This window comes from Impatiens glandulifera, chromosome 2 (genome assembly GCF_907164915.1).
Source record: "Impatiens glandulifera chromosome 2, dImpGla2.1, whole genome shotgun sequence".
NCBI lineage: Eukaryota > Viridiplantae > Streptophyta > Magnoliopsida > Ericales > Balsaminaceae > Impatiens > Impatiens glandulifera.
In genome coordinates, this window is record NC_061863.1 from 45,260,892 (window position 1) to 45,273,151 (window position 12,260).

General features: G+C 26.8%; 1 protein-coding gene across 1 annotated transcript; it reads right to left on the bottom strand.

The window, feature by feature from the left end:
* Positions 1 to 8,865: 8,865 nt before the first annotated feature.
* Positions 8,866 to 12,049, bottom strand: LOC124927277 (AP2-like ethylene-responsive transcription factor AIL5). The gene is made up of 7 exons (XM_047467667.1): positions 11,246 to 12,049; positions 11,085 to 11,167; positions 10,938 to 10,946; positions 10,768 to 10,856; positions 9,961 to 10,034; positions 9,744 to 9,871; positions 8,866 to 9,666 (listed from the first exon to the last, which is right to left on the bottom strand). Exons 1-7 carry the CDS (start codon positions 11,656 to 11,658, stop codon positions 9,068 to 9,070), a joined length of 1,395 nt encoding a protein of 464 aa, XP_047323623.1. The 5' UTR covers positions 11,659 to 12,049; the 3' UTR covers positions 8,866 to 9,067.
* Positions 12,050 to 12,260: the final 211 nt, after the last annotated feature.

Below are 12,260 nucleotides of genomic sequence, written 5' to 3' on the forward strand. Positions count from 1 at the left end.
TTAATAATCACCTCTTATTTCCGCTAGATTAGAAGAGGGATAGATAATTGATCTAGATATAAACTAATTAACAAAATAGTGTTTTCAATTTATTAACTCAATATGTTTTATATTAGATATTATTATATATATTTAAATTATTTTAGTGCAAATATAACAAAAATCTAATATTATAAAAGATTCAAACTTATAATAAGAATCAATTAATTTTTTTATATATTATAATATATATTATTGATCTTATAAATTATTTTTTTCTCTAAACATATTATATTATATATATATATATATATATATATATATATATATATATATATATATATACTTTTGTTTCTCCATATTATATATAATAAATATATTAATTTTTTTTTATCTCTTTAAATATTATATATAATATATTTTTATTATATAAAATATGTGAATATTTTTTTATCTCTTTCAATATTATATATAATAAATTTTTATTATATATAATATATTAATCATTTTTATCCAGGCAGCCCATTAAATAAAATAAAGAATAAATTTTTATAATTTTTTAAACATAAATAAGTCTAGCCTAGTTGTTTGGGAAGAAAACATAAAATTATTATTTTTTCATGAGTTCAAACTTCACCAAATTTATTTTTTTATCATTTTTTTAGCAATAAAAAATCACGGTTTTTTTTAGGCTGGGGCATACCAAACATTGGGGCCGGCTCTGTATATAATATAAGTTTCTCCTAATGCATAAAAAATGATATATAAGCATAAATTTCTCTTAATACATGAAAAAAAATGAACAAGACGTCTCTTCTGAATAAGATCGATGTAAAGACTGAAAAAGAAGAAAATGAATAGATGAATAGTGGAAGAAATTATGAAGACTAAAGAAGAAGAGATGAAGAGCATGGTGTAGAATGAATGAAGAGGGAAAGAATTGGTGAAAAATAAGTGAAAGAAATGGTGAAGAATAAAAGAGAAAATGAAGGAAAATGACATAATTGAAGAAGAGACATGGAGGCTCGTAGAAAGAATTGAAGAAGAGCCACATATATAGTCTAGTCTCGTGGAATTAGGATTTTATTTTAAGGATTGTGGGCTTTCATATGGATTTTAAAGAGAATGAGAGGGAATAAAAAAATATTATTTGAATTTTGAGTTTTTAATATTAAATAAATAAAATATATTATATATTATGATGCTTGAAAAAGCTTGACAAGTCATCGAGCAAGAATTATATGAACTCAAACTTAACTCGAATATTAAACGAGTCGGTTAGACTCAAACTCGGCAAAATCAATCTCAAGCCAAACTTTGACAGAGCGACTCGCAGTTTGACTCATTTGCGGCCCTAATCTAACTATAAAAGCCTTCAAATAGGCTCTATAATAACATGTACTTAATGGCTAATCCATATTCTAACAAATGACTAAAGGTCAACTGGAGTACTGGACCTCCTATTATCATTACACAAAAGCCCATGAACCAATTTTATAACACTATTAGCCCATTAAATAAAAAATTGTATGTAAAGATCATGATGATCCATAAATTCGAACCCATTGATAAAAAAAGGTAAGCAGATTTACCAATATGACTGAAAGATTTAGCAGAAAACCTCATTAATATTTCTTTGGATCCATTGCCTTTATCTGAGCCCAATCTAACAGGTCATAATTTAGAAAGACCCATACTGATCAGACTTAAGAGTATCCTAAGATCAATTTTTATTTCAAATATAAAAAATCGCAAGTATATTGAACTTTTAAAAATAAAAATGTCCAAATCATACCAAAAAATAAAAATCTAGTCATTATTGCATGTCACGTATAGATAGATAGAATGAAATTATTATGATATCTTGTTTAGGAGTCTTTAATTGGAATTGAAGTTAAAAAAACTTTTTATCCTTAAATTAACTGATTAAATGGTACTTATCATTATACCCTTAATTAAAAGTAACTTTAACCTTTAAAATAATACTTTGAGATTAATCTCATATAGACGTGTGCATTTATAAAATTAAGCTCGTTTATCATAAAATATTGGTTCATTTATTCTCTCCATCATTAATCACAATTAAAAAAAATGTGTTAAATTTCTTTCTTATTAACCTCTTCATCTTCGGCCTAAAATCTAAACAAACATAAACTAAAAAATAACAAAATCATATTATATTCAACTTTCTTCTTTCTCGTCCAAGATATCTCCTCGATCCATTTAAAACAAAATGTTTCTTCTTTTATCGTTCTCCAACTCTATTCGACTTATTTATCCAGATCTTCATTTCTTGCAAATTTGATTTTCATTAAAGTTCCTTAGTTAACTTAAATCTAAATTTAAACATGGAAGCATTAAAAATATAAGGAAGTTTGTTGTTTATGTCTCTGCCATCAAAGGAAATTAGGATTTGTCCTCCACTGTGTTGTCATCAATGGAGACATTGAAGATACTAGAGATTGTGTAATGCAACAAGAGAATCCTTGTAATCAGTTGGTAGTCAATTGCGACTAGGAATAATTTGGAGTTAGTTGATGAAAATTGCATATTTTGCTGAGAAAGATTGTTCTAAGACATTCTTAAATGTAAGACCATGTGTAGAACACGACGAGTTAGAAAAAGATTTACGACATTTTGAGAATTAAAGACTTAAAGATTCGGAAGTCACTCAAGTAAATAATTTTTTAAATCATACTCATATCTTTAATGTTCTAAATCATCATAGAGATCAAACTGAACCCTTAAAAGTTCCAATTCTTAATAAGAAATTTAAAACAACAAATTTAGATCAAGTAAATATAAAATTATCTAGTTACTTACTTTTAATAATTCTTACGTCTAAACATTTAGTAGATACGGCTTATTTCCAATTTTTTATGTTATGTTTTTAATTCTTATAGTTTTATTTCAAATATAAGAGATTATGGATTATAGAGTGAGCATGAGATAAGCAAGACATGAGTAAAAAGAAATGGTCAAAAGAGGAGAACGTGCGGAATCAATTTCAATATGATTATGAATAATTACAATCAATCAGTTTTATTTTTGTAATTTTTTTTGGCCTTCACTTATAGTACTAGCTAGCTGTTGATATTTTATCATAATGTATTATTTTCTTATTTTGTTTCAAACCCTTAGAAATAGTTAATTATAAGTAATTTGTAATTATATATGATCTTTATATTAGATAGCATATTTTTATTTATATCAATTTATTAATTTATTAATTTTGTTTGAAAATAAATTGTTTTTTTTATTAATTCAACTAACGAGTACAAATTGAAAATTAATGTGCAAAATAATGTTAACAAAATTAATTTGCAGCTTATAAATAAAAAATTGAGGTTTTAAATAATACAATATATTTATTTAAAATTTTTAAAATAAATATTTTATTTTGATAATAAATATTCATTTATAATTACACATAGTATATATATATATATATATATATATATATATATATATATATATATATATATATAATTGTTTAGTGATTTAATTGTTGGACAGGATTATTTGAATAACGTGGAGATAAAATAAATTGGAGAGAAAACAAAATGATGATGAATGATGATTTTGAGAAATTGAAGATTTGTTTTTGGTAAAAAAAAACGACTTAAAAGAGTATATATATATATATATATATAAATATATATAAAATAGTAATAATAAATAATAATTTTAAATAAATAATATATTAGTATTTTGTTTAATGAATAAAGTGATTTGATAAATAAGGGAGATTATGAAATGATGTTTGATTTTTTTAAGTTATTAAAAACCAATCCAACTCTAACTAATTGATGAAAGAAAAGAGTAACACTGTTGAGAGATTATTGAGAGATATTGTTCTCGTAATCATTATTTCTCTCTTTCAAAGATAAGTTGTTCGTGAAAAGTCAATTTTTTTTTACTTGAAACTTCTGGTGGTTCTCTAACGTAAGATGGTGCATTTCTATTTTTATCATATTTGGTTCATTTTTGCATTATCTTTAATTAGATCGAACGTCTCAAATTTTTATAATCCGAATAATATTCTTAGCTTTAGGTAAGTCGTTTAATGCTCATACATATAGATTGTTTTGGTATTTTTTTTGATATGTGTTCATTATTTTTAGAAGAAAAAAAATGAAGTTGTATATCCGAAGTTATTTCACATTTATTCAACAATGAGTTATTTGAACTCATCTTTATGAGTTTCTCATTATTTTAACAATACACATAGATGATCAGTTATCACTTGTCAAAACATTTTTCGACGTTACCAACCCACGAGTAAGGACAATTTTAATTGTCGTCCATAATATTTGGTAGAGCTTTTTTTAACACTGTTTAATTAGTTTGTTGGGTTTGCTTTACTTTTACACTCATCTTTATGGAATTCAATCGAGTTTGTCTTTTAGGTCACCCTAAAAAAAATGCAAGAGGGTTGGATCATCTCCATTGTAATTTTAATTTTTGCAAATTTGATATATTTAACATTTAAATTATCATTTAATAATTTTGATTATGTAGATGTTATATTGTATTATTTGTAAACATCGACCCACAACTTTGGAGCTTGTTTGATATGTGTAGGTATTTGGAATTTGTTTGAGATTTTAACTATTTTGTGTACATATTTTTTTTTTTAAAATTTTAAACTAATTTTATTAATTTAATAAAAATATGAATTTAGATAAATAAATTAAATGTAATTTAATCTAAATAAATATAAATTTACACAAAATTTAAACGTGAATTTTCTGGTGTCAAGGGATAAGATCGAATGTCAATTAATAAAATTAAATATTAAGAGTGTAAAAATGTCAAAGTTTGGATAAATTATTAATAATTGAATTGTTAAAATAAATTTATTGAAATAATTTAATTTCTAACTATATACATCCTCTTGTTAGAAATTTTTACATATATCACATCTCTTCTTCATTTATCTTATTATATCTCAAGAATTTGAAAGGTCATTATATATATATATATATATATATATATATATATATATATATATATATATATATATATATATATATATATATAGAGTGTTTTTCGAGTTCTTCATTCAACCGAGTGTCCTTTGAATTCTTGGCTCGGTGTATTTTTATCGAAACTCGGTGATTGACTCAGATATTTTATCAAGTTCGTTGTGTAATGATTTCAGTACTTAATTACTATTAGATTTGTTGTACCTTGGGAGACAGACATCTATAATAAGCTTCAACACAATGTAGACGTATAAACTATTTTAATGAAAAAGTGATAAACAATATCTCGAATCAACCTCTAGAATTTTGTGATTTCGTTCTTTGTATATTTTATTTTATTTCATTTCTTTATAATATTTTTTTTTTGTTATTCAAGAAGACAAGATATCTAACCTTTTATACTATCATTATTATTTTAACAATTAAATTATTTTTTTTGTTTTGAGAAAACGGTTAAAATTATTTCATTAAAATTCCAAAAGTGGGAGGGTCAAGGATCAAAGCTAGACAAACCATAACTATGATTAAAGGATGACAATCAAACGACCCTAAAGAAAATGATTAGTAGCAATTAAACATATAAATAAAGATTACAAACAAATATTATAAACTGTATCAAATCCTAATTATCTCAATCATGATTTTTATTTCCATACCAACATGTTGTATCAATAGATTGTCTTCCTCTTCCCCGTGTCCTTCCTCTTCCATGTGTCTTTCTTCTTCCCCTTCCTCTTGCAAGGAAAGAGGGATGAACTAAAGAGGTTGATGAATATTGCATATTCTCATTTTAATTTCTTTCTTTATATGAACCCGTTCTGGTTTGATAGAAAGAATTATTTTTCAGGATTTTCGGACTCTTCACCTTGTTGTTCTTAACTTGAATTTCTAGATCAGTCTTAGTATTCTTGTCTTTGCTTCCTTCAGCTTCATCTATGGTATCCTCTACAACAGCCTTAATAACATCTATTTCAGCTTAATTATTCTGAGTATCATGTTCTTTGATTTCCTGTATTACAGCTTGACTTGTTTGAGTATCAACTTCTTTCATCTTCTTAATTCACTATTTCATTGCTACATTTTTTTTCTTCAACAGAAACCCCCCTTAATAATTTTTCTTCAATTTCATTGTTTTCTTCATTTTTAGAGTCCTCCTTGTTTTTGCTTCTTTCTTTTCCTCCATATTTTGCTTTTTTCTTTTAGACTCCCCTGTTTCTTTTTCCTGATTTTTTTACTTCTTGGCCTTTCAGTATCTTCTGCTTATCTTCCGTAACTTGAGCACATTTCGTGCTGACATGTTGGAAAGTATTGCAGAATGCACACTTGTCCGGTCTTCACTCATAAGTAATTCTCATGACATTAAATTTTCTTTTTTTGTCGACCATTGTTATATTATTCGGCGATGTGCTACGAGATTCATCTCTATACTAATTCTAGCAATTGATAAATGTTTTCCTCATTATGTTATTGGGTCCATGTATAATGATTTTCTCAATAATTCTGGAAATTGACTAATGACTTATGTTTTGTAAATGTGTGCAGATATTCAAATTATTTATTTTATTTAACTAAAATACTTTTTAATTTTATTAAATTCAATTTTTTTAAAAAGAAAGACACTATACTTTTTTAAAAAAAAAAAAAAATCCAAATAACCTCTTTTTTTTTTTATCAAACAATGTAATTTTTTTTTAAGAAAAAAATACCCACCAAAAAATAACAAATAATCAACATCGAACAAGCTTTCGTTATAGACAGTATTTATTCTCTAAAATGATAAAAATAAATTATTTTGAATATTAATTATTGTTGGACCCCATTTCTGTCCTTTGCAGCAGCCTGCATCAACATATATTCAAAGATGGCCGACATGGACGTCATGAATTGTATTGGGAGAAACAAATTTAATTAATTAAAGATTCAGACATTTCTACATCATATTATTTATTATATTATTTATTATTATATTAATATATATGAATGAAGAAAAATTTATGAAAATTAAGGTAGCTCAACAAACTTCACAACTCCGGGACTTGTACGGATTCACTACTGTAGGGCGGAGCAAGTACAAACCGGCCCGGGCTAAATATTCTGTATGGATTTATCAATAATGAAGATAATTTATCGTCGTTATTGATTAATTCCCGTCGCTAAAAGACGTTAGTGATAGTGAACTTAATTTATTTTGTTTGTTTATTTGATATTATTATAAAACTAGCTCGTTTGATAAAATTTAGTCCAGGTAAGTTTCAAATCCTGACTCTGTCCGGTCCTACTAAATAAACTTAACGTTTCACGTGGATTTTGAAAAATTCAGTTTTTTTATTATAAAAAGTTAGTAACAATTAATTTTTCTTATAAATTCTTTTAGTTTTTTCGTTGATAGTATTGAAAATCATTCTTCATAAGTATATAAATATAGTCCAATTCAATTGACAATTGTTGATAACATTTGGAGCGTATTCAAAATCAACTTAATGTAAGATACAATTCAACTATTCTATTCTTTTTTCACATTAAGCCTCTTCGCAAATATTAAATATACATTAAATTGAAATTCTCAACCTTCTAGCATCAATTTGTACAAGTGTATTAGTTAAGATTGAATAATTAGAATACTAGTTTAAATGAATTATTAAGATAATATAAGAGAGTTTTATTTAAGAAAATAAAAGAGAATGTTTGTTTATGATTAAAATTATTATAAGTGAAATAGGTGGATCATATATATATATATATATTTGAATTGGAAATAAATAAATAAATAAAATAATATAAGGGAGTGGGTGCAAGTGAAACACAGTTAAAGTAACGCCGAAAGCTACTACATCAATTAAAGGAGCAAGAGACAAAGATAGAACACGATTTGATTTCAAATGTACAAAACTCTTTTAATTAATTAATATTTTTTAAAAGAAAAACAAAAAAAAATTGTTTTCTGTCCTATAATTAACTCTTAAATTATTTATTAACCATCACTACTGATTAGTCATTCAATTATTAAATTGTCAAGTTTATATAATTATATTTATTTTTGATCACATAATACTTTTAAAATTTATATATATATAATGATGTTTAATTTTTAAACTGTTCGGATTGTTGGGTCGATGGTGATAAATCACGAGATTAGAGATTTATTCGAAAAAAAATATGTAATGAGATATGTGAGAAGATAAGTAGTACGTTTTATCGAAGTTAATAAAATGTGAAGAAATGAGAGCATTATATTTTATATTTTAATATATTATTCATGATTTATTACAAATTTTAAATATTGAATACATATTATTTTTTATTAACTTTATTTTATTCGTGTATATCGACACGAAAATCTTCATAGTATATATATATTGAAATAATTATTGGTGTTCTCACATCATCATTAATTTAAACATAAAATTATAAATACAAATTAATAATAATATTTAAGTACCGGTTTAAAATTATATATTTTATTATTTTATATAAAAATATTATTATTATTTTAAATTCTTTATTCAGTTGGAAAAATATATAAGAAAATGTTAATAAATTTATAATAAGAATACAAAGTGAAAAAGGAGTATGTATAAGATCTCTTTATGAAGCTTTTGGTCAAAGAAATGTGGTACTCGATGATCTTACCTTTTGCAGTGTACGTTCATATTTGCTTTCCCTCACTTTATTATTATTTTTTATTTTATCTAATAAAATAAATATTAATTTTTAAGTTAGATTATTAACATTCTAAATTTTTTTTTTATTCACTATGATTGATGAATTTATTTCTAATGATTTATTTTTTGAAATATGACACATCACAGTGTTATTTGATCATTTCCTTGATGACAATGTTTTTGTGAATCATCCTGAATGAAAGTAAAAATAAAATACTAGAGAATCAAGAGAGAGATATGAATATATCATTGTTATATTGGTAACATAAAATAAAACAAATACAAAAAAAATAATATTGGTAATAGAAAATAAAAGTGATGAGAAATGAAGTAAACTATTATAGCTAGCTCTATAATAAGCCAAATTTTTAGACCAGTCTCTATCTTGATCTCTAGCTAGCCAGATTGCATAACATATGCATGCATTATATCATTATTTCATTCCACTCCAAAAATGGGCACTGTCGACTGTAAAAATGATAGATTTGGCTTTACCGGCAATGTCGACTGAAATGTATTATTAATCGCCATCGTTGTCCCTTGCGGTTGCAACTGCGGGGGCTGCGGAGGCCAGTAATTCCCACAAGAATGACTCAAAGAAAACCCAATAGGCGTGGCAACAGGTATAATTGAATTCATGATACACCCATTATTAATATGATCATCATTATTAATATTACCCCTCCCTTGAACTCCTCCGCTGCCCATGAAGTCCAAGTTGAATGAATTGGTGGTTTGTTGAACAAATTGGGCATTGGGTGAGATTGTTGGATTAAGTGTAAGTCCATTCTTGGTAATGTCATTGAACCCAAGCAAAGATGACCAATAATATGTATCTTCCGGACCATGATGATCTTGTTGTTGTTTGACTAATGTTGTCTTCCTGTTGTCCACTTCATGATCATCCACGAGTTTGGATTTTCCGACAGAAATTGAGTTGATATCGTAGCGATTGATATCGAAGTTTGTAACCGCATTTAGTCCACGGAATTTTATGGCCGCGATGTCATAGGCCTCGGCAGCTTCTTCTTGTGTGCCTACAGATTTTAATTAACCAAAATAATTATTACTATTATAATTTATATGGATAAGATTTAAAAAGTGAAAAACTTACTAAAGGTGCCAAGATAAAGGTCTTTGTTTCCGGCAACTCTTCCAATTCTTGCTTGCCAACGCCCATGTTGGTGATGCCTAGTCACTCCTCGGTACATTGAAGCTCCCCTTGAGAATCCACTGCTTTTCCTGCATGTGTAGGTAACATGCATTTATAATTAATATCCTTACTTTTTAATTAATTATCAATATCAAATTTAATTTATTTATTTATTTACCTTCGGAGAGAGGCTACAAGCTCCTGTCTTGTCATTTGTTTCATTTCTTGCACTTCCTTTTCATAATCCGACATCTACAAATTCATCAATCAATTATAATAAATTTGTGGGTTTTTTTCAACAATAACAGACTTATGGCTAGTTTGATTCAGCTAATTCTTATTCGTTTAACCCTCCTCATACTATTAACCTTATTTTAATCAATAACCCTTTCTTATAACCTTATTTTAATGGCTAACCTTTTCTTAGGCCTTGTTCGGAAGTTTGAGTTATTTAAATAACTCAAATTTAAAAAACATCATGTTAAATCACTCAATTTATTAATAAAAATATTAAAATACTTAACTATTTTAATTAAAATACTATTTTATTTTATAACATTTAAGTTTTTTTACCAAAAAAAAATTCAAAACTTCTCTAAGTCACTATTTTTCAAATAACCAGGTCATCCAAACAAACAAAGCCTTAGTTTTTTGTTTGTTTTTTTTTTTAAATTTTCTTAGATTCTATTTAGTTTTTGAATCATCCTAGTATTTTATAATTTTTTTTTGTTATGAAGTCACTAGGATGATTATAACTAATCAAATCATGAATTTCATCAAATAAACTATTTTAATAATTAAACCAACTCAAATTTTTAATATATATTTTTTATTGAACAATATTTTGTTTTTCGACAAAACCCTTAAAAACCCACAAATAATCAAGCTCAAAAAACCCATATGGTGTGTTTGATTTTATTTATTGACAGACAATATTATAACTTATAAGTTCATGAATATATATATAGAGAGAGAGTGAGATAACCGGAAAATTGGTAGTGGTGGTGATGCCCCAATACTTGAGGGCAGCGATATCATAAGCTTTAGCTGCTTTCTCCTCTTTATCATACCCACCTGAAATTTATTATAATTAATTAGATATCTAGCTGCAAAATATATATAAAGATCAAATTGAAATAATTAGAATCAACTCACCCAAGTATACTATAAATTGATAGATCAGTCCCACACAATCCAGCAGTACCCATGTAAGTACATGCCATCAAAAAGGAATATGATCATTCATTAATTAATTACCTTATTTTTCAAATAAAAAATATTATATAAATATATATACACTACCTTGTCTTCCTTTCCGACTTTGCCCTTCTCTTCTACTAGTGTTATCCCATAGATGAGCTTCATATCTCCCAGTCCATCTATGTCTGCATGCACATTTTATTTAATTCATTTCTATAAACATATAAATCTATATATATATATATATATAATTAAATACCTACCTTGTCACTCCTCTGTAAATAGATGTCCGTTGCCCAAAACTTTCCACACTATTACTACTGTTCTTCTTTGTCATCGCCGGCTCCGACATGGTCGGAGCAGCAACAGCTCCGGTTCCGACATGGGTTTCATCTTGTCGGCCAGAGAACTCGAGTAAGAATCTCGCTGCAATTGATTTTAGTTCAGATTCATTAACCTGGCTTTGACGGTTGCTGAACTGCATGTCGCCGGTGGAATTTCCGGCACCAAGTAGATTCTGGGCTTGGTCGGCGGCAGAGGGAGCCAGTAGTGGGGAGGGAGTAGAGAGTACTCCATTGATATCTTGTTCAGAATTGAAGGGTAGTGTGAGATACTGGTGATGGTTTGAGAGAGAGAATAAACCTAGCCAGCTTTGATCTTCATTGGAAGAGTCCATTTAATTATATTAAATGGTTCTAGATGAGATCTTCTTCTTTGTTTGTGTTCTTCAGGAAACGAGCTAAGTAGAGAGAGAAAGAATGAAGGGGACACAAATATAGAAGAGAGAGGAGTATCGAGATTTGGTCGTATTGTATGTGCTGGTTATATAATTTGTTGATTTCAAATAAAGACTGTAACCCTAATTAGTTCTCTCTCTCTATTTCTCATTGTGAAAGGGTATGGGGGATGGGATTGAATAATAAAATAGGGTTTATTAAGGAAGAAGAAAGAAAACTTGCACATGACAATAGCAGTGAAAATTAATGGTGAAAAACAAATGGAAGCATTTCATGGGATAGCTGTGGCGGTTTCTCTCTCTTTCTCTGTTGTCTGTCTATGTACTCAACAGTCAACATTTAAAACCATTTATGCAACCACAGGAGAGAGAAACAACTTAAATATATGATTTTTTTGGGTAATTTATTTTATTTTTTCTTGTATTGAATTGAAATGAGTTTGAATTTAAGTAGTTTTAATTTGATTTATGAAAGGATAAATCTACTAAACTGGGTTTTTTTCAAAATATAAATTTGACTAAAGGGAGAAAGTGATTGAACT

Coding starts and splice junctions, on each gene's coding strand:
- LOC124927277 (XM_047467667.1), bottom strand. CDS start 11,658: ATGGACTCTTCCAATGAAGATCAAAGCTGGCTAGGTTTATTCTCTCTC. Junction 9,872..9,960: donor CTTGTAGCCTCTCTCCGAAG/GTAAATAAATAA, acceptor CTACACATGCAG/GAAAAGCAGTGGATTCTCAA. Junction 9,667..9,743: donor CCTTTATCTTGGCACCTTTA/GTAAGTTTTTCA, acceptor TAAAATCTGTAG/GCACACAAGAAGAAGCTGCC.